The following is a 22,989-nucleotide window of genomic DNA, read 5'->3' on the forward strand; positions in this document are numbered from 1 at the left end:
GAGCGGAGGAGAGGCGCCGCGGCTGCACACAGACCCACGCGCGCGGACCATGTGGATGAGAAGGGACAGGCTGCTGGTGACCCTCACCCTGGCCGCCGTCTTCAGCGCAGATGTATACTTCGTGCTGCTGCCCAAGCTGCGGGAGAAGTACCCGTGGGACAGGTGCACCTGTCCCGCCGCCGGGGTCGCCAACATCAGCCTGGGTGACAGTGAGGTGCCTCAGTGGCCCCCCAACTCTTCCACTGTCACCAGGGGCTCTGCGGGGGGACTTGGGGTTACCGCAGTTCCCGTGGAGACCGGAGGGAAGACATGGGGGTCCAAGCTGGAGAAGCTGTTTGCCCACCCACTCTACAACATCCGCAGCCCTGACCCGGGCCCCGAAGAGGTGCTGGTCCAGCCCGAGGAGCTGATGGGCTACTACAAGAGGAAGGTGTCCCGCTGGGAGAGGTAGGCACTGCACTGCATTATAACTGCCATCAGGGTTTAACTCACCTGGATATACAAGTGTGTCTCACGCCTGTGTGAATATGTGAAAAAGAATGCTGAGAATGAAAAATGATTTGTGTTTGTTCCTGTAGTTCCCTCAAAGGACATGGTCAGGTTTGTTAGGTCATCAGTTGCTTTAAGTAACCTGAGCATAGAGAATATTACTTGCTTTGAGACCAAGACAAGCTTGCCCAAAACTAGAAAATAAAAACTAAATATCTACTGAATATGGCAGGTGAGTCTTAGTTTGTGCTTTGAATGATATTGTGGACTCTCGTAATTCAATATCAAATGTATTCAGTAGGATGAAATTTAAATGAATTGCGTTGACTCATGAATTTGCCAGTACTTGCGAGTCAGACTTATTTTCCACTTGTACATGTGTGCTTATGGTGGTTTTGCGGTGGTGGATGGCAGGGTCATTGACACACAGGATATGGCCTGTAACTGTTCTGTTCCAGACCTGTGCTGTACTCATTCTCTGGGGTTCACAGAGGGATTAAAAAGTCAAATTCTTTCCATATCCACATAACCTGGCAAATATGTCTTCAGCTCTTCTATGTCCATAATCAAATAGGTTTATCTTTGCCCATGATAGCATACAGAGGGCCACAGAAAGGAGAAAACGATTCAAGAACTGAAATAGGTATGTGCATTTTGAGCAGAGGAAAAGGGAAGGTTGTTTCAGGTGTACTCATAGTAAATAGGCAAAAGCAGTCATCCATATTCCTCAGGCAGCAGTTCGTGCTGGCATACATTTGCATCATTTGCATTGCTGGCTTACATCAAATGTCAGCTTCGTTATATCCATGCAAAGTAGAATGAATAGAAACTGCTCCTACAGTATAACAGATGTCAGGTATTCTATGATCTGAACAGTCTAAGGAAGAGAAACCTCGAGACAGTAGAAATACAAAAACTTTAAAAATGTGAATGCCTTCCGAACAACTGAACTTCACACACCCACACATATACCTTGGGAAAGAGTCTTACAACATTTTGCTACATCTTAATAATGGCAAGAATATAAGAGTGGGACTGAGGGCACAGTTCAGCCATTGGCAGTATATACTTGTATATAAGCTTGGGAGAAAAAATAGCTTATAGCCTTCAAGTTGTTCTGAAGGTCTAGTGCTCACTGATTCAGACACCCCAAAACAGAGGCCATGTTAAGTAGGTCACATTGTGCAACCTCATCATGGTCTGTGGCCTGTGGTGAGAATCTTAAACTGCCAGGACAGTCATTAGGGACTGTTGCACAGAGCACATAATCACCCTCCCAATCAGCCAGCAGGGGCTGTGAGATGGCGGGTTGCATCCACAGAAGATCAACACAGACTGCGGTGGTGACATTAGCGCGTCCCCGCACCGCACGCTGCCCTCCGAGCACTGATTGGATCATTTGATTGTTTATGTAACAGACTGAAATGTCCCAGCCCAGAAAACATGTGGCTGATTGAGTCAACTCGTGGCCTGTATACAGATGCCAGCGGAGGAAGAAGCCTTGATGAAAGGAGGATGAAAAAGGAGTGAGCGGAAGAGAGAGTCATCGGTTAAAGGGCATGGAATTATTCAGTGGACAATGTGACATATTTAGACTCAAGCGTGGGCCTCTGGTAGGAAGGCCGCCACTAAAAATATTGCGCTGAGAAATTAAAAGAAACAAACAATTGAGAATGAAACAAAAACAGAAACTAAGTACCAAAATGAGTGTTCGGGTTTTTTTTAGACAATTTAGAGCCTATGTGAAGTGAGTGAGATGGTAGGTAACATACTGTGCATTGGAGTGGATTGGTTTTGGCCTAGGTCAAGCTGGTAAAAATGACAAAAAGGCTCTTCCGCTGCTGCACAGGGTGTGCAATGCATGTCTTGCATGCGGTGGCGTGTTTGTGTTGGAGCACCCCATCATTTGGTGACTCAGTGTTTCAAAATTTAATTGGCCCACATAATGAGTGTGTTGCCTCACAAGTGTAGTTTTGGATGTTTCCTCACTAGCCTGTGGTGGGTAGTTCAGGTGATGTATAATCAGACTGCTTTGCCTTAATTGCACAGGAAGATGTGTTAAATGTGCCTCTGTCTGAGTGAAGAGCACGTCTCACCTATTTCTCAGGCATATGAAATTGACTGATATCTCATGGTACGACTTTGAAATGCCCAGGAAATGACCTCCAGTTTCCAGATCATAAGGAAAAGTCATTCCCTTTGTTTGTGTGTGCCTTTTCACCTGCAGACATCAGAAATTCTACAAAGACGTGGTAGCAGCCACCAACATTTCCCTACCTATTCAGGAGATTACATTTGACCCAGAGGTCAGCTGGCTCAAGTTCCACATGAGGATCAACAAATATGCACTATATACCCGGGATGACCCTAACATAAAGCGCCTCCTGCAGGATATGCTCAACGCGAAGGTCGTCAATGCAGGTACTGTGTGAGCTCTGTGATGGAGCACACTGACAGTGGAGCTAAAATGAGCTGTCAATCACTGGCTTGCTCTTCACTGCAAACCACAATGATTTGTTCAATGACAGGCATCAATATAATGGTAGCTCTATCTGCAGCTTCACTTTTTGGTTTCATGAAGGCCCTCTGTTCCACCACAACCAAAAATACATTTAAAAAATGAATTACACTTGTCAAATACACAACCTCACACAATTCTATTATACCAACTTTCAGGGAATACGCCTTTTTTGACACTAATATAAAACGGTTCAGGCAAAACAATTTAAGGCAGTTCAGTTTTTCAGGAAAGAAATCTAATGTGTTGTCAGAGATCTGAGCATCAAGTAAGTAGAAAGCATTATGTCAGGCACAATAATAATGAGAGAGGGCTAAAAAGGCACAAACACTTTACAGTTGTAATGCTGGAGGGTCTCGTCAGCTGGGCAACAAGAAAGAAGGAAAGTGAACAAATGAGTTGAAGTGCATATCAATGGACAGTGGGGGGGGGGGGGTGTAAAATAATAACAGAAGATGAGGAGGAAAGTATTTGCACAACAGACAGTAAAAGCACAAAGGTAATTATCTACTCCAATGTATAGGCGATGAAGTGAATCAATAGGCAGATTAGCTTGAGAAAAGTGAGGAGCAAGAGATGGACAGTGAAGCTATACTTTCGAGTATTGGACTTGGATGGTTAGTAAAAAATGAATAGCAATATCTAAATAAAGGCTTAACTGAATTTAACTGGCTGGACAGGCGACAGAGTACACCCTTATCGAGGCATATCCAGGTTAAACACTAGGTCTCTCACAATAATGCAAAAACCGAATCCTGACCTCAGCAGTACTCATTATATGGAATTCAGGCAAGACATGGAGGAAGAGACAAGCATGATCCAGTGAAAGATTTCGCCAAAGAGTTGGAATAGTTATATGAATGCATTTGGTGTTTATTTTTACCTTGCAGATTACACCCAGGATGAGAAAGCTCTCAAAGGGGCGTGTGACTGCTCCCAAGGTAAGTCAGTTTTATTTGAAAACGTGTCAACAAAAGAAATTGTTTTAATTTTTCAATTGTTATTTATTTTAACAATAACAATATTACTTGCGACTGTTTAGGACATTTACACATTGCAGGTTTCACAAAATCTTTTGTTATTTTTTACATCAAGCATTATGTTAGCAGAAAAGAACACAGACTTACTCTTTTGACAGAAATTTATTTGAATTTGCTTCCGCCCTATAAATGAACAAAATTTATTTTGAGATTCTTGGGGTTAAGTTATAAGGTTAGGGTAAAAATAAATCATTAATTTACTAAACAGAAAATAGGTCCTAGCTCAAAGCTTGGAGTGACATACTGCACTTTAAAACCGTGTGTGGATAGGAGATTGAGCTGTCCCACTGAAAGCACAGCCCACTCAATGTTCTCAAGAGCTCAGTAACCCTGCTGCCATCTATTCATGGTGCAGTGGACGCACATACATACATACACACAAATACACGCATGCACACACACACACACACACGTGCACACGAACACACGGACACACACACACACACACACACCAATCGGACTCAACCAAGGCCCCATACATGCATTCCATGGTTTGTAGCTTCACCACCACATTTGCTCAAAACAAAGAATCTGTTCCAAACCACGGTTAAAGCAAACTCTGCCAAGTGTAAAAAAAACACTCTTTTTTTCTTCATTTCACTTTTCTTTTTTGAAGTATTTCACTTAAACCCCAGACTTCCCGTCAACTGCTAAGCAACAATGAGCAATACATTTTGTGGCTTGTTTATGTTAACTTTTTATATTGCTATTTTAAAGCCATGAAAATAGTAAACTATTAATATTATAAGCCTAAGAGTACAAAAATAAACCATTTTGAAGTCCGTGGTTAACATTAGAAGTTACACGCCAACAGCTTTTATAACACAACGTGTAAAAAGCACTTAATGAAAATAATAACACATTTTATAAGACCAGAGTAGTGTACTATGAAGCCAGATTATGGGGTTAGGGTGCTAATTTCAGCTTTAACCCTGGGTTTTCCATATCACAAAGCTGACTCAAAATGAACGCCTTTGGCACTGTCATACTGGAAACCCAGTTACACGTTTTGGACTGTTTTGGACAGTGCCTCATTGGAAGCACAGTGGGTTAGTTCCCAGAGTATAATGTCTAGCTGGCTAAAGCTAACTGGCTCTTCTTTGCCTTCAGTGGTAAAGCCCAGTGGACATCACCTGAAGCTGGCTTTGAAACTGAAGGACTTTGGCAAAGCCATGTTCAAACCCATGAGGTGAGACATCTGCCTAAGTGTTTTATAGCACACAATGTTTAAAACCACAGATAAAATATGGCCACAAGCAGCAATTAATGGGGTCTAATAGCATTGAGCAAATAGTGCACAACTGCACAGTTTTATGTTTCATTTGGCTGCAATGAATGACGCAAAACACCTGACTGATTAATCTTGGAATGGCAGTCTTTTAAATATAAGCTAATAATAATAATAATAATAATAATAATAATAATAATAATAATATCATCATCATCAGAATAATTCCAATACCCCTAAAAAATGTCTCAGACAAAAGTGTAACAAATATTACTAAATATGTTATATATTTAACATTCAATGTGTTTAACATTCAATGCTGCACACTGTAAGACTTTTTGATGGTTTTATATGATTTTTCCTATCTCCTTATGCTCCTTATCTTTTTATTCAGGCAGGAGAGAGACCAGGAGACACCACAGGACTTTTTTTATTTTGTTGACTTCCAAAGACACAATGCTGAAATAGCTGCTTTCCACCTGGACAGGTAAAAATAATTCTCTCTTAGAGAGACATAAAACATATATTTTGTACATTACTATTAGGAGGTGAACAGTACTCATCAGCTGCTGAGCTTTACTCTTGGGGGGGGGGGGGGGGGGGTTGGTTCTCAGAGATTTTATCTATAGTAGTTTGTAGTAGTTTGTATAGTAGTGTGTAGAACTACTGATTGTTTGAAACAAGTTTGTTTGATATAGAACATGGTCATTTCCTTCCAAATTCATAGGATATTTGATGAGTTCATTGTCCAAGGATTTTGTAGATCGTAAAATGCTTATAACTCAAATGCAGAAAACATAGTCAGTTATGATAATCAAGGTGGGAGACATTAAACAGGAACATTGCATAATTATTTCAGTCATCAATCAGCATTAATTATCTACATTGCAAGCACAGTAGCTATTTACATGGCTGGTGATACCTGTGGAACTGCATGGCTATACATCAGCCAAGTCATGTTTAATACATCACAGTCATCTGAAATGAGCCCCTTATTTGTATATCTCTAAAGTCACTAGCCAAGTCTTGCTTGGCTATCCTGTAGTCACATTAGTGTTGGGTGTGGCACCATCTGCAACATGATAAGACTCATGCAAGGTTCTCAAACATCACAGCTGAACAATCTCTTCTCAATATCCCCACCCATATTTCCACACACTGGTTTTACTTGGCTAATCTACTTTAAGACAGAATTGAAGACAACGTACTTTGTGATGACTTAATCACTTGTTCTAGCTTGTTGTACATTAGTCTCAGTAATTACACTTACTGTAAGAGAAATGTCCATCTTCACACACATGACAAGCATTATTAATAAACCATTGTTGCTTAAGAAAGAGAAATTATGACAGAAAACAGAAATCTAATTTTGTTTGTAACCTAAATATGAAAACTATGCATGCAATGAATTGAATGGTGATTGTGTGTTTTTTAGATTCCATGCTGGACTGAGATGTTAATAGCAGTAATACATTTTGTGGGAGGAGTACATTACCTCAACGATTTCAGTGGCAGGTTTTTATTGCCAGAGACTACTAGTGTCAGTTACTGATTTGTCAGTTGATCTGTGCCAAGATTTTAACAATCTTCATTAAAGCTCAGTGTTATTATTGTTACTGAGATAGAGCTGATATTGTTGCAGCTGTTGTGCAATTGGCAGCCATTGTTTGATTGGAACCATGGTGCTCGGGGAGTGGAACAGCATGAGGCAACACATACACTTCCAGAATAAACTGAAATAAGACATTCTGCCTCTTTGAGATGAACATACACTTATAATTATTATATGACGTATAGCATATATGGCTCCTCAGATGTGCCCCCCTGTAATGTTGTCAGCTTAGTGCCATTGTATTTCACTCTCAGTTCTTCACACATTGCTATTCAGTTGTACACAATACAAAGGGGTTGTGTTGTCTGAAAAGACCGTTTATGGTAGAGCCTGTCACACTCGGCTCAGAAAAAACAACACTAGGTCAACCACTCGGGGGGAGTGCAGAATTCCACAACGCAAGACCTCCTTTGGAAAATCATCCTTCATTTTATGGCCATAAAATAATGGAATAATCTTCCAACAGAACTAATAACATCTACAGACTGTCACACTTTCTCCCGTCTGACAAAACATTGGATCCTTACACAGCAAACTTGCAGACAGTAGTAAATTAGTATTGTGGGCGGGGGGGGAGGGGGCGCGCTTTGTTTTAGGGTTGGGATGTGGGGATGACTGTGTTTTGTATGTTTTTACTATTTTTGTGTTTTGTACTTTGTTTTTTAATGTCCTTTCTATTTTACTTACCTGCCCATGGACTACGGGTGGAAATTAGCAAATTGCTATAACCTGGTACATTACATCTTTCCTTGTTTTATATAAGGTTAATGTTCTTTGTACACTGTCACTGTTTAAATAAACTAAATAAAAAAATAAAAAATAAAAATGAAGCAAGGTCTTAGTCACAGAGACAGCATCTTTTAATTCACTCAATTAGCTGCTGATGACAAAATCCCTTCCAGCTGCAGATTACACAATCTGTTGTACTCATGATTGTGACACCTCCGAGTGCTATCCAATATTGAGCAATTGCACCTCTGTAGCTCTTAGCAGTGAGAAGCTGTGCTCATCTTTTGGAGGAAAATCTCACAAAATAAAACACAGTAGAGGTCTGCACAGAAAGATTTACATTCTGCCATCTTCTGTGGGGGGTGTCCTTGGAAGATACTGCAAAGTCTTGTTATGGTGTCTTTTGACAGAATATTAGACTTCCGAAGAGTGCCCCCAGTGGTAGGGAGGTTAATCAACGTCACACGGGATATCCTGTTCACCACTCACAATGACGACCTACGGAGCGTCTTCTTCACCTCTCCAGGTCAGTCCATGCAGCTACAGATCAGCGGTGGCACGCTCCCACTGCGCAATGTTCACCTTGACACAAGCATTGCTCATTCACTTCTCAGTAATGGAAAACCTGTTATCCTATTACTAAAAACTGTGTCAGAGAAAGGAAATTCATTTCAACACCTTTGATTTTTTATTTAACCTTTATTTACCCAGGGTAGGTTCGCTGAGCATGGATGCTCTTTCGCAGCAACGCCCTGCTTCACACTCATACACATTCACACCTAAGAGCTGCCCAGTACAAACACAATCCTCTATTGTTGGCCACTGAGCAGCTCCACTGGAGTGAGAGAACATGTTTTTAGCCGATTAAATCAGGGGATGATTAGGTGGCAAGTTTTTGCAAGAGCCAGATCTGGGATTTTTAGCCAGAACGCCCGGGAACCGCCTACTCTTTACGAATAGTGTCATGGGATCTTTAATGACCACAGTGAGTCAGGACCTCGGTTTAATGTCTCATCCGAAAGACGGAATCTCCTACAGCACAGTGTCCCCGTCACTGCACTGGGGCATTGGGGTTTATTTGACCAGAGGGAAGATTGCCCCCTGCTGGTCCACCAACACCACTTCCAACAGCAACTCAGTATTCCCTGGTGGTCTCCCATCCAAGTACTAACCAAGCCCACACTTGCTTAGCTTCAGCCAGTCGGCAGGAGCAGAGTGCATGGTGGTATGAAACAGATGTAAGGGAAAACATTTAGAGGTGTCAATTTTGTCAGCAGAAACCCAATATGAAAAGATCTGTGTGTGTGTGTGTGTGAGAGAGAGAGAGTGTGGGTGTGTGTGTGTGTGTGTGTGTGTGTGTAGGACTGTTCGGAGACAGGTCATGGCTTTGGCCATTGAAACTCTTATGAACAAAGTGAAGGACCTGACTGAGGACCTGAACCTTTCTGTCTCTCTTCTTCACCCACAGCAAACAACACCTGCTTCTTTGCCAAGTGTCTGTACGTGTGCAAGACTGAGTATGCAGTGTGTGGCAACCCTGACATGCTGGAGGGCTCTTTGTCTGCCTACCTGCCAGGTCTGAGCATAGCACCACGCATTTCCATCCCCAACCCATGGATCCGCTCCTACACCTTCACTGGGAGAGAAGAGTAAGCCATGATCTCCATTGCCTCACACCAGGATCTACTCAACATTCCTGGTCACAAGCACTTGCACAGAACCAGTGCTTCCGACCTTCAGTTATTAACTATTAAAACTCACACATCAGGGACACCTATTCCAATTTTTAGATGTGCGTTTAAATGATAAACTTCATTAAATTGTATTGTAGATGCCATCTTCCCATTTATCTGCTTCCTTTCATTTATTTTTCTGCACTCTCTCATAGATGGGAGGTAAATCCATTCTACTGTGACACAATTAAACAGCTATATCCTTACAACTCCGGGAACAGGCTGCTTAATATCATTGACATGGCCATATTGGACTTCCTCACAGGTAAACAACACAGCACTTACTGCCTCTATAATCGATGAGACTGTATGCTCAATTCCTGTATTTCATTGACTGAAACAACTTAATACATACTAGATAAAATGTTTTATGTAATGACCAATGTTTACAGAAATTGTTTCTTGCCTCAATAGTATAGCTCCAATGATATTCTAGAAAAATAGAAGTAGTGCATTGAAATTATCTGTATCACTGGCCTTCAGGAAATATGGACCGGCATCACTATGAAATCTTCACCAAGTTTGGAGATGATGGTTTTCCACTTCACATTGACAATGCCAGAGGGTGAGCAGATCAACATAACCAAGATTTTACCAGTCTTCTTTCAATTGCCACGTTAAATATTTCTCACACACTTCCCATGTCATGATTTGCGTTGTGCTATAGATTTGGAAGGCACTCCCATGATGAGATGTCAATCTTAGCCCCGTTGACCCAATGCTGCATGTAAGTATGAGAATTCAAATTCAATCCACATTAAACCAATGCTGACTTCTGCCCTAATGCTCCTAATATGAAGTGTGTGACTTCAGATACTTATCTTCCAGTAGGGGAAGATAAGTATCTGAATATTCCACATTCTTGGAATTTAGGCCATTATTTCAATATGAAAGCTTTACCAATATGAACTGTTTAATATGCCATTTAAGGTGCCATTTCCTTATCAACATCTCCATTATGTCTCCCTGTCAGAATCAAGATGTCTACCTTGCTGCGCTTGAAGCTGCTGTCTGAGGAGGAGTTCAGGCTGAGCGATGTGATGCGCGAGTCCCTGGGGAGAGACGCCCTCAGGCCCATTCTGACAGAGCCCCACCTGCTGGCCCTGGACCGCCGCCTGCAGCGCGTCCTCCGCGTGGTGCACAAGTGCGTCAAGAAGCTGGGTGAGCCGCAGGTGGTGGCCGTGGACTTCGTGGAATCTCGCAGGACGACGACCGGGCCTGCTGGTGGCAGGTAGCACAGGGCGTCAACACAGGAGAGAGGGATGCGGATTCCGTCAGGTCAGGAAGGGACCAAAAACGATAAAGCACTGGATTAAGACTTTTTCCCCCACTCACAAACCATTCTTAACTACAACCCTGTATGAATGTGATAGATTAAATGCAATTTATCAATTATTTTCCCATAATAAACAGATGTCTGGTTTACACTGGTGCTATGAGTCTCCTTCATTCACTAACTTAGTGATGTTCTTGGGTGCATGTCTGTTAAATACCCATTTCATGTATTAAACTGATCTGCCTACATGTTAAAAAAACATCAATGAGGGGTTAGTGCTTGGGAGTTATAATTCATAAATGCTAATTAGCGTCATCAACTTGATGTGTCATTATTGCCTTATGGTCTCTCGATGTTTAAAATTATTCTTGTGGTACTCAAGTGATAAAATATTAAACTTATAGGAGTTTAGATAAAGCATCTGTTGCACTATACATTATGATAAAATTAAAGCACTTCTCCCATATCTGATGATAGAACACTTCCTTCCTGTAAAGTGTGTGGACTGCACAATTGAAACGGTACAGATGAGGCTCTACTTCCTGCCACCAAAATGCAACTATTCAATCAAACGAGACCGATTCTCTGAGAGACTTGGATGAGAAGAAATAAAAGCTGCTTCTTTTCCAATGCTTTAGTGTGCACAAAAATGAGAATACTCTTTGCCAAATTTCCCTTCAAAAATGTTTTTCATTGCGGGTAAAGACAAGCAATGACAAGAACATTGGAACACAATCGAGTGCCTCATACAACTTATGCTTGACATATCTACTATCACAGCTGAATAGGTACTGATGTACATTCCTTAAGGGTATAGCAGAAGTTATTTACTTAAAATGTGAATGTAGACATGTATGGTAAAATCAAACCAGATCCCTAACCTTTTGTTACACTGCTGTTCTTTATTACAGTAAGAAAATCTCTACATAAATACATGCACAGACATACTCCTAAACTGCTAAATCTTGACATGAAACTATCAAAAAGAAGCCACATCATTCATATGAAAGATGATTGTATAAGAGGCAAATCTCTCCCCAACAAAGTGTTACTTGGAGCTTGGAGCTTTAATGTTTTATGGCTCACTTTCCAGATGGATTGTAAGCCTCTAATCCTGGTCTGCCTCATCAAAAAAATCTTTTAGGCATTCATGTGGTATCACAATAAAAACAACACAAAGTCTCCACCAAACGTCATTACCAAACATTTCATTTAAAACTGCCAAAACTGTCTCCTCTTCTCCCAAACTACCACTTCGAATAAAAATTGTTGGCAAAATGTAAATACGTCATAATTTAAGCAATAATATTCTAATAATATTTGGCATAGTGAATGTATATTACATTTTCACCATATTCTATATCCCATAGACCTGCAAAAGAGGACAAAATATTGTAAAATGTATTAATAAAGCAAAAATGTGTTAATTTATGGCTGATTCTAAGACTCTAGGAGTGTCTCTCCCCAATGGGACGGGCTCACAAATACATGTGTTAAAGCTGAACCAAAGTTGCAGATATTCCTAAAACATTTGGTAACCAGACATTGGACATTTCATGCAGTAATATCATTGTAAAAGCATGACATATAAAGCTTATGTTGAAGAATAAAACTGAGCATTATACTGACATCTAGTGAGGGAATAAGTGCACTACCTTTACTGAAGTAAATGGAAATTTGTCTTTAATCTGTTTAACCTGATTTTGCAGACCAATGCTGAGATGGCTGATTAACCATTCTGTTGTGCTATAAGTTGGACATACAGTAAGCTCCATAATGTTTGGGATAAAGACAATTTTTTTCTTGATTTTGCTCTGAACTCCACAATTTAAAATTTGTATTCAAACAATTCACGTGCTTGCAGATTCTCAGCAGGTATACGAGCTTTCAGTATCTACTCTTGATTCTAGCCTTTTGATTGCCTTTGGAGTCTGTCATAGGCATTTATTTAGTTAACATGACCAGTTATGCGACTGAAAATCAAGGAAGCCATTATGAGGCTGAGAAATAGGAAAAAAGAGACACAGATTAGTCATAGGCCAAACCCTAGACAAGCATTGTCCCAAGAATTATGGAACTCACTGTATATCTTAATATCCCCATTAAATACTTATGTTAAGAAAGCCAATCATTAGACAGCCACAGTGTTGGGATAATTAAATTGCCTCATTTTAAACTGATAACTTGTGAAATAGCAGGTGTGCTTTCATTTACTTCAAAAAATACAATATGCTTCATGCCAAAAATGAAAAATAAGCTGTACATGAAACCTTCACAATGAACAAACAGGCCTGACTCAAAGATTTAAGAATTCAATCTTTTATTGCTTGACCTGCCATTAGGACAATCTATAGCAAAAGGATAATAGTTTTAGCACATAGAGTAAATCAAATCTTATACAGTCATTGGATAACATTAGAAAAATGGTCCTCTGACAGCCAGCAGCTAATGACTGCAGGCTTCACAAACTTGCTGAAGGTCGGGCAAGCAGGAGTTTCTATATCCTGGTTACATAAGCTAAGGCAAACTATGTTGACTTTTTTCCTTGTACATACATTTTCATACATACACACATACATACTCAGATTGCACAGACTTATAAAGCTGTAAATGTAATTAATATTCAATTCAAACTTACTGGCTGCTTCATCGAGAAAATGTAGCTTTAAAAGCAATAAAAAGGGGGAGTGAAGCCGCAAAGTGCCAAAAGAACAGGGTGTAAATTAAAAAACGAGAAGCAAAACAAATACATTTCCTTCATATGCTCAATATTCAGTTCAGCAAAGAATCTGAATTTTTCAGGGAAAACCAGTGTTCCAACTGTGTGTTCAAAAACGTTACTACAACCAACTACTATTTCTGCCTTTTTAGCAAATGAAATGTTAATTCTGCAAACACACTGCCGATGTTTTCAGTACTGTATGTATGTGTATATAGTATCCATCTATGGTGCTGACCTACTTAGATTAAATTAACCTACTCAGTTAATAAGTCGCTCTCAGAAAACAAAATATTTCTACACAAAGCCATTTATCCTTCCACTGAATTAAATCAAGTATGAACATAACCTTGAATGAACTTATCATTCAAAACTAACTTGCAAAATTACAAGGCCTGCTTACGTCCCTTCCAAAAGGTTACAATTAATATTTGTGAAGAAATCTTATCTGCAATTTCAAGTCTTTGATTCATAAAAATACTAGCAGTTTGCTGTCCCCAGTAATTTGACCCTTTGTACAGGTGAAGTAACTTTTCTTTCACATAAATTACAGAATGATGGCAGTGAACTTTAAACCCAGCAGAATTCCCAAATTTTAACACTTCATCTCGGTTCTCACAGAAGCAACATTTGAGATATATGTAACAACGTCCACTTTCTGTGACTCAGCACACACCCTTTATTAGTGGGAAGTGATTTTTGTGATATATAAATAAACATCTGCCTGACTTCTAAGCATTTGTGATGGTTTTTAAATTTTTTTTTTTTACAAAATAATCTGAATACTTCAGTATAACTTATGTTACATAAAATCAGTCAGTCATGTATGTGTGTATGTGTGTGCGTGTGTGCCTATTTTACACACAAACAAAATATTACTTCATGACAGTTATACACAACAAATCTACACACTCTTAATCTGTGGATAATATAACATAGTTTATATAAGTCATGGCACTGGGCACCTGTAATTTATGGAAAAATAAGCATTTACAAAAGATTTAACTGTACACTACCTGCTTGGAGCCTTGTCACTCCTGTCTGTCACTACAGTTCTACTTGTTCACTCTATACATTAAAATATAGTCATAATAACAATAATAAGTATAAGGAATTCATGATTACAATACATTAAAGAATGGTGGAATTTGCTGTAAAAATGCTTATTGTCATTTGTTGCATACTGAAATGTAACAAAATTGGTAAATACTGAAATACACTTAAGACTCAATACATTTCTCTTTCAGGTAACAGAATGAACTGGAAAACCTCTTTGCTGTCCCTAAGCTAGCATGATCATTCATATTGTGAACAATGGGCAGTTTTTCTGCAACTGAGGTTGGGTCAAAGGGGTGTTTGACAGTTCAGTTATAGAAGTGAAGATTTTATCTGCAGAACCTGTGCTTTTGCTTTACCTCCATCTACGAATTTAGAAGAAGCACAAGTAATTTCCTCATTTACTTTGTGGACTAAACCACCTCTAAGTCAATTCACTTATATAGGAACATTACAAACATAGATTAGGAGTGCAAATGTTGTATACTATCCATAGCAAATATATTCAGGCTATACGCTGTTGCTAGACGCCATCATGAAATATTTGGCACTAGCTGTGTAACTGTATTTGGGAATTCTATACTGAACTCTGTCAGAAAGCAGAACACAGCTGTCTACATGATTCTCGGACACACTTCCTTGCTAGGGAAGTTGGTAACAGGAAATAAACTTAGTGAGAAGTCATAAAGGAATACCAAAAAACAGGAAACTACAGAATGATCAAGGGAAAGGGATGTTTTAAAGAGCATTCTGTAGGGATGATAACATCCACCTTCCTGAAATCACTGGGACACACTGCAGCGCTGAAAAGTAGCAGGCGCATATAAACATCGTTGATCATATTTGTATACCACTGGAACTGTGCAAAAAATAGAATGCTTTGTTATTTAAACCGCTAATATATGTGCAACCATTTAAAAAAAAAAAAGAAAAAGATCACCATGGTTGCAATGGTGCACTTAACTTCTAGTACCCTTGAAATAAACTATTAGCAAACAAAATGGCAGCGTCTCACTTTCTTTAAGCTACAGATGCCAAATCTCAAAATACTGAACAACAATACAAATTCAAATGTCTTAAAAAGGTCTTTAAAGCCTCAAAACACTGAACAAATTTAAAAACTTTTCTCCTATTCCTACCTGTTCTAGAACAGCTTCTTACAGTAGCATCACCCTTTCAAAGCAATTCAAACATTGGATACTAGCCTCACCTGCACACGCATGAGGGGTGAAGGAGGGAACCATAGCTGTTCCAGCTCAATAGAATGCCAGACATTCTGCCATGTGGAAGCATATTCATGGCAAAGAAATGCAAAATTCACAGACAGACAAAGCAGCGATGCTGGTGGGCAGCTGGATATTGGAAAAACCTGAAAATAAAAGCCAATCAAAACAAGAAAATGGTGACAACGCACGTTGCATTGGTGGACCCTGCATTACGGGAAGGGCTGGGAAACTCTCACACAGACAGTGACACAAAGCTGTTGTACTGCTGGATGTTCCGTTTCAGAATATCCGAACAGGGACCCAGAACGCGTTCGAAACGAGGTCGGTCCAGCTTAACACACTTCAAAGGTCCACGAGCCACCACAGTGGCCGCTCGAGGGCGGTTCATTAACAGAGCTATTTCACCTGCAGATAGGAAGACAAGGCATACGTGTTCAGATGCATGGCGCACACGGGCACTTTTCTAAACATTTCTGTAATCAATCACTAATGATCTGAAATGTTAATCTCAGAATCCCTTCCCCTGGGCAGTGTGACATAACCACACATAACTTAGACCACGGGGAAGCTTTGGGTTATCGTGGCTGGATCCCAATCACTCTCAGTGAAAAAGCCTGAAGAACAACACTCACCAAAGTAGTCAGAGGGGCCCAGCCGACCAACTTCCACAAACTCCTCATTCTCGGACCGGCGCTGCAGCACGGCGGCACAGCCCTGGAGACACAACCGCCAAACCGCCATAAACACATGAGAAGTACCTTCCCCCGTCCCTTACCTCACACATACCGCATGTCTCAAACCTAAAGCCCCCCCAATTTACACAGCAACGAATGCAATCTGGCCCACTTCACTCAGTGTCAGTTCTCTTTTCTGTAACATTTTATTTATTCAAAAAATGTATTAATAAATTATTAAAAACACACACACATACACTAGAATAGAGCTAGAGAAAAAACATGCAGATGCCTCTATGGGACCTAAGATTAAAAATCTAAAATGGAGTTAAACTACCACTCTACCTCAAGGATGATGAAGAATTCGTCGCCAGGCTCCCCCTGAACAACAATTTTCTGTCCATCCTCAAACTGAACAGGTTCCAAGGCGTCAGCCACAGTCAAGCGTTCCCACTTATCCAGTGATTCTGCAGAGACAATTCAGTCACACCAGCAGCTCAACCACACCACAGCAGCACCATTCACATGTCCTGTATAAAATGGTGTTAAATATAATCTACAAGTGTAAATCTAGAACATGACCGTGTCACATTAAACAGTTACGTTCAGGCATGTTTAACATTCACTGCACTGGATGAATAAAGATGAATGACATCTTACTGCAAAGGAGGAAATCTGGTTAGCAAGGCCAGAACTATAGCACACCCAAACAACAGAGGTCAAGCACTCTAGGGCCAACCAAAATAATACACACAACTACTGACTACAAGAGCATAACAAGCCCTTACCTAAAATCGATACTTTGCTTAGGAATTCTTCATACATCTTCCTCTTTCTTAAAGTGCTTCCCTGAAAGACAAGACCCAGTGTTAGGATGAGGAATTGTGTCATTTCGCTCCTCATGGTTAAAATAAACACTAAAATATTACATTATGCTGATAATTGAACAAACAGTATGCTGAAACCCGGGTGAAATATGTAAATCATTCAGTTAAAGGTTACAACACAATTAATTGCACAGTGTTTTAGCATGGTTATCCTTTAACATGAGTCAATATTTATTCAGGCACAAGTCACACCAAATGAAGGGGGAATAATCACCATCAGTATTCTCCTGTAGCTGTCTCTGTCGATGCCCCACAGCTTGACGTTGGACTTGGCTCTCACAGTGGCTGCTCTTGGGGTGCCATAGATCAGGGCCAGCTCTCCAAAGCTGCCCCCCTCCCCAATACTAGTAACCCACTCATTGTTGACATAGACCTGCCACAAATAATGAACAGTGTGACTGACACAACACATTAGTATTGCACATACATTTCAGCGCTTTTCACTGCTGCTCAGGGCTATGGACCTATGCATTTAAATCCCAACATGCCGCTATGATAAACCATTCATCTATGCTGTAAGTGGCTGTGATAAAGACAAACTCAAGCATGAAACCCAATGACAAATGTGTTATTTCACTGTAAAAGGGATCAAGCCTTCAATTATACTCACATCCATTTCTCCCTGGTCAATAACATAGAAGTTATCACCTTCATCACCTGACAATGGACACAAAATATTTGTCAATGGAATCTTGTTTATTCTGGAAGTGACGGTCAACATTTTATCAAAATGAAAAGCATTCAAACCTTGTTGAATGACGGTCTCTCCAGCAATGTACGTGACCGGAAACATAGCATCAAAGATATCACTGGAAAAAAAAATGTGCGATAGGTCTGTATAACACTAGAAATGATATTTCAACTTACTGAGCTTAACGTTCTCTGCTAGAGCAGAGGAAAAACATTAGAGATCAGAGTTCAATTACCTCCTCTCGTTGTCATCCAGATGTGAAAAGAGCACATTCTTTTCAATTGCTTTAGCCAGAGCAGCCATTGTTTTGTAGTCTTTGGGAATAACCTATATTAAAAAACCAGAGATACATACACTGAGTATCTTGGCTTAAAATAATTATATCACAAAAATGCAACGCAACACTTATCTGAAGGAACAGACAAAAAAAATTAACTGCAAAATGAATTAATAGAAAGCATTAACCATTTACACTACATACAAATGCATTTACAATTTTGCCATTTCTTAACGAGTATTGCTGCAGAGCAGGCCATCGACATGGCTAAAAGTCCTGTCAGCAGTGTGTGCTTAAGAGGACTGTAAGCGCTCCCCATAGCTCCAGTCACCTTTCTGACATAGGAGGCCGCGTCCTCCTCCGTGTACACCTCCGCGCTGATCGCCCCACGCCGCCGCCGCCCCTTCACCACGGGGTTCATGGGAGGGGAGACCTCGTCCTCCCGCGAGTCCGAGCGAGAGTTGGACTTCTGCTGGATGAGAATCTGCTTGGCCTCCTCCTGTCAGCAAAACACCAATCATTGGCTTAACCACTGGCACGCCTCAGTGACTGTTGGGAAACTGGCCTATTAAAGGTATAAAAACATACAACGTAAACAACGCTTCCAACACTATGTTGTTTAAGACTAGCAAAGAGGATACAGGAGCTACAGCTATATACAGCTATCCGTGCAGCAGTTTAAACTGGCGGCGCAGTTTTGAGCGTTCACACCTTCTCCAGCCTCTCGAAGTACTCTCTGAGGAAGGCCATGGGCCGGTCGGGCCGCGAGGTGCACAGCTGCACGATGCAGTCTTTGAGCAGCTGCTGCACGTTGTGCTTCTGCACATACAGCTCACACTCCCGCAGGCTCTTCTCCTCCTCGCTGCTGGTGCTGCTGGATGCCATGGTAACCTTCTGATCAGATCTGGACCACAGGAGGGGAAGGAAAATCTGTCAGACAGACAGCACTTTCACCATGGCAAGGAAATAAAAATTATTACAGATACAAAACACTGAAAGTTTCTTAAAGACAGGCAAGGGAATTTGTTTAAAAATAAATGTCATATCAAAAGACTAAGAAAAGACAGCTGTCTGCTTTAAAGTGTATTTCTTGTATTAAGTACAAACTCATGACTGACTCACATATAAAAATACATATTAAAACGATGATAAGACAACTGTGGGGAAAAAGCATTGGCATGCAAGGTAGAGCTTCATGTCCTGCAACTGAGAAATATCTGAGGTGAATGTCATTGGAAACCATGTCTGTAAATGACTACCTAAAATTAAAGGCAATAACATGAGATCACAATCTATGTGATGACTGGAATTGAAGAGTTGTCCACATAATTTTGATCCAGCTCCACTCAGAAATATTCCCTTGTAAAATACCCCTGCATTAGCAAAATAACAGGCATTAAAGGTGCCAGTACACTGAATGTCTTTTCCCATCTAGACATGACTGTTCTTATTCCTACCTCTGGCTAACAATTGACCTCATTTGTTAGCCAAACTAAAGATAAATCGTTCGGACAGAAAGGTTAGCTATGCTAGGTAGGTAGCTATCCACCTCGTTACTCGTTACAAGTTCCCCCCTTTTATAGGTAGTTTCCTCATCTTTTATTTGGCTACCGTTCTGTCCAAATGAATTATCCTTAGTTTGGCTAACAAACAAGGTCAAAATTTCCTTGATTTCATTCTTCTATTGTGGCTAGCCTATTCGATAAGACACCACTTCCTGAAATCTCCTGTATCCCACCTAGACATGATGACAGTCAACTGACTGGAATACTTTTTAACTAAGAGTCGCTGAACTTGTGTAAGGATATCATCATCTTTACAATTGATCATGCACCAATTTTAAAGACAACAATATGTGCTCAAATTCCTCACACAAAATTTTCCATGGAGTTGGGTGTCAATTATCCTGAGTTGTACAAACTTTGTATGCCCCTCAGCAGTGTGAAGTGACATTAAAAAAAAACAAAAAAACATGGAGTTTGTATTGAGTATAGTGACAACACGAAGCTGTAGCAGTTTCCCTTTACGCTCTTGAACGAAAACTCTTGAATTTTTTTCTTTGACTGGGATAAGACTTATTTATTTAGGGTACTAACCCGTTTACTAAAGGTAGATCAACTAACTGGCCCAAACCAAACTTACAGTGCCCTTGGGCCAGCAGGCACTCCCTTATTGTCGAGCCCTGCATTGTATTATGCTCTTTGGATGAAATCTGAGTGTATCTATCCACCGCAGGTATGGCCAGTACAGCACATTTTAACAGTACTAAAATGTGGGACTCATCCTCTCACATGCCTGCCCAGTCCTGGACCAGAGAGATGTATAGCTGCATGGATGCACTTTATTTGTGATTAACAAATAGCTTAAGTATTCAAATAAATGTCCTCAATTAAGGCAACTGTTTGTTTAATATTCACAAAAATATTTGCAAAAAGTATGGAAATATTCTTAAACTGAAATCTTTTTGAAATTGAGATTTTTTTTGTATATATTCACAGTTCAGCTTACACATAATGAGGGCAATTACTATATGTTTGTGGAGAATTCCAAATAAGTGCCATTAGAAAACTTACACTCTTTGAATTCAAGGCAATAATTAAGCAGTGGTCCTTTAATTATATGCAGAATTTAAGATGTTTCTGACACCATCTTCCTCTGTTCAGTGTTCAACAATAGCTGCCTGTGGAGTCTGTTGAAAGCTACCTTCACTCCCGTCCTAGAACTGCCACAAGCAAATTAGCACATGCTGAACCATACCTTACATACTGGTTGCCATTCTTAATATAAAAAATAACTTACTTTCAAATTACAATAATGTTGTAATGTATAAAATGGCACAGTTAAAAAGCACAGGCCTAATGTGTTGATATGAAAGGCACTGAGGCAAAATGAACTGAAATTCTAAGGTCATCAATTCGCTATACTTTCCATAATCTTTCAAGATCAAGAAAAGCTGAAACAAATAACCCAGTAACAAATAATGCTACCAATTCGTATTTTTTCAATTAAACATTAGCAAGCAGCTAGCTAAAAGCAATTTTCCATATGCTGGAAAATATTTGAATTTTAAATAAATTTTAAAATTAGACAAACTTCGGTGGTTTCTTACTTTTCCTTCAAAAGGGCAACTTTGAGAGAATACTCTCAACCAGCAAAGTAGCCAAAACGTGTGAAACTTCAGTACTACCAATAAATGAATGCAAAATTGAGGTAATTTTTAAAGCAGAACATTGTAGTCTTTCAAATGGGGATACATAATATACACACAGAAAACATATAGGTCTATATCTAGCCAACTAAACTTGAATATAGTTATATATAGCCTACATAACTAAATATTTAATGACGTCACCTGCTGAAAGAATAGTACCATTTCCACGTTGGCACTATTATTGCTAAAGTGGAAGTGGTCCTATTCTTTCAGCAGGTGATGTCATTAAATATTTAAACAAAAGAACTGAAAATTTTGAATGACAAAATGTATGCTTACAGTTCAAGTAAAATGATTATTTGAAAAGGTACTTAACATGAACCAGAGCTACAGATTTCAGAAATAATGTTTCACAAAGATCAAAACAATAAAACGCAAATCAGGATTACCATAGGTTTTGGTGCGGGTAATTTAAATACAGGTCACTATAAATCTGGTCAAGGTGACTAGACTGCTAGCTCGATTACAGTTGTCGTATAAACATAAATCATGACCTTCTCCGTGTTCCCCTGGCCAGCGTTTACATCCCCCACTATTCCTTACTAATTCGTTTGTTGACGTTACTTCGCGTAACAATAACCGAATTTATGAGCCAATGTTAAGTCATGCAAATGTATCAGTAGCGTTTGTAAACACTGCGCCTTGTTTAATACCGGGCTGGCAGTGAGATAGCAGGTTCTACAGCAAGTGACAATCTCTAGTCAAATATCTGAATCATTTTTAGCCATCGGCTAATGTTAGCCGACTATATTTACCAGTTGGGTTAGCTAACAGTTATGTAACTAATCAAACCTCCAACTCGAGCAGGTAAGATGCCTAGCTAATACGTTAGTAATTCCCTGAAGTTAGCAAGCTAACCCTGGCTACCTAAAGCTACTTTGCTGAAAGAACTTAAGGCGTCACTGAGCATGATCCCAGTTATTTTCTAGCAACGTTACCAACCGAAAAATTGTCGGTCAACAGGCGAGCACAGCTTCAAGTAGAACGTCAGCTTGCTAGTCACTATCCAACGTTCACGAGCCAGTGGTAATGCTAGCGCTGTTAAATGAAATTTGACAGGCACTCTCCTGCTTTGCTAAGGCTAGATCCCCAGCTAAACGATCAATACATTGTAAACTCACTGAATGTAGACCTCAAATTAATGCCGTTCGAAACGATTGAAGCAAACAATTATGAAAACCTTAAGATTATACAAAATGTACAACAATTTTCACGAAGAACTTTCAGAATCTAATAAACATCAGGGCCGCGTAGCCCTCTCCTACTGACGCCATCTTGAAATTCTATCATAACAAACGGGAGGCGCTGGCTACACTTTCCGTTGGCTGTTTCAGGCGCTTCCCTCGTGTGCACAACAATTCAGCGCAAAATATTAAGTGGTGGAAGAAAACTCTCTGTTGCTTACCGGAGTGATCAATTCTTTCACTGCTTTGCAATCTTAAAAAAATAATCTCCTGTCGAACACTGGCCGACGTTACCTCAAATTCTTCGCTTCTCTTTCCCCAGTCCTTGAATGGCTGCCACACCGGAAACAGATCAGGACCAATGGCAGACGCGCATTGACGTCAATTAGCCTCGTTCTGACTGCGGAGATGTAAACGTCACAGTCCTGTGGTAACCCTT

The 22,989-nt window shown here is 40.1% G+C and overlaps 2 protein-coding genes across 3 annotated transcripts; one reads left to right on the plus strand and one right to left on the minus strand.

The window, feature by feature from the left end:
• Positions 1-10: 10 nt before the first annotated feature.
• fam20a (FAM20A golgi associated secretory pathway pseudokinase) lies at positions 11-10,776 on the plus strand. Its single transcript, XM_035405223.1, has 11 exons — positions 11-447; positions 2,717-2,910; positions 3,898-3,948; positions 5,158-5,236; positions 5,670-5,762; positions 8,027-8,142; positions 9,085-9,265; positions 9,505-9,614; positions 9,833-9,914; positions 10,017-10,076; positions 10,323-10,776. Exons 1-11 carry the CDS (start codon positions 50-52, stop codon positions 10,582-10,584), a joined length of 1,626 nt encoding a protein of 541 aa, XP_035261114.1. The 5' UTR covers positions 11-49; the 3' UTR covers positions 10,585-10,776.
• Positions 10,777-12,928: 2,152 nt separating this feature from the next.
• On the minus strand, positions 12,929-22,930 carry LOC118219542 (cAMP-dependent protein kinase type I-alpha regulatory subunit). Of its 2 annotated transcripts, none has more exons than XM_035402771.1 (11): positions 22,845-22,930; positions 18,867-19,059; positions 18,487-18,654; positions 18,114-18,205; positions 17,935-17,996; positions 17,798-17,844; positions 17,402-17,560; positions 17,089-17,149; positions 16,646-16,767; positions 16,259-16,340; positions 12,929-16,031 (listed from the first exon to the last, which is right to left on the minus strand). In XM_035402771.1, the coding sequence occupies exons 2-11, from the start codon at positions 19,038-19,040 to the stop codon at positions 15,859-15,861; spliced, it is 1,140 nt and encodes a 379-aa protein (XP_035258662.1). In that variant the 5' UTR covers positions 19,041-19,059; positions 22,845-22,930; the 3' UTR covers positions 12,929-15,858. The 2 variants fall into 2 exon arrangements, with proteins under 2 accessions (XP_035258662.1, XP_035258661.1); XM_035402770.1 differs by having other exon boundaries at positions 22,772-22,907.
• Positions 22,931-22,989: the final 59 nt, after the last annotated feature.

Source organism: Anguilla anguilla, chromosome 2 (assembly GCF_013347855.1).
Source record: "Anguilla anguilla isolate fAngAng1 chromosome 2, fAngAng1.pri, whole genome shotgun sequence".
Lineage (NCBI taxonomy): Eukaryota > Metazoa > Chordata > Actinopteri > Anguilliformes > Anguillidae > Anguilla > Anguilla anguilla.

Excerpts from the sequence above, each read along its gene's own strand:
- LOC118219542 (XM_035402771.1), bottom strand. The coding sequence starts at position 19,040 with ATGGCATCCAGCAGCACCAGCAGCGAGGAGGAGAAGAGCCTGCGGGAG. Across the intron at positions 18,206-18,486 it reads CGGCCTCCTATGTCAGAAAG|GTTATTCCCAAAGACTACAA; the intron begins GTGACTGGAGCT and ends TTTTTAATATAG. Across the intron at positions 16,032-16,258 it reads GGGCCCCTCTGACTACTTTG|GTGAAATAGCTCTGTTAATG; the intron begins GTGAGTGTTGTT and ends TCCTATCTGCAG.
- fam20a (XM_035405223.1), top strand. The coding sequence starts at position 50 with ATGTGGATGAGAAGGGACAGGCTGCTGGTGACCCTCACCCTGGCCGCC. Across the intron at positions 448-2,716 it reads AAGGTGTCCCGCTGGGAGAG|ACATCAGAAATTCTACAAAG; the intron begins GTAGGCACTGCA and ends TTTCACCTGCAG. Across the intron at positions 9,915-10,016 it reads CACATTGACAATGCCAGAGG|ATTTGGAAGGCACTCCCATG; the intron begins GTGAGCAGATCA and ends GTTGTGCTATAG.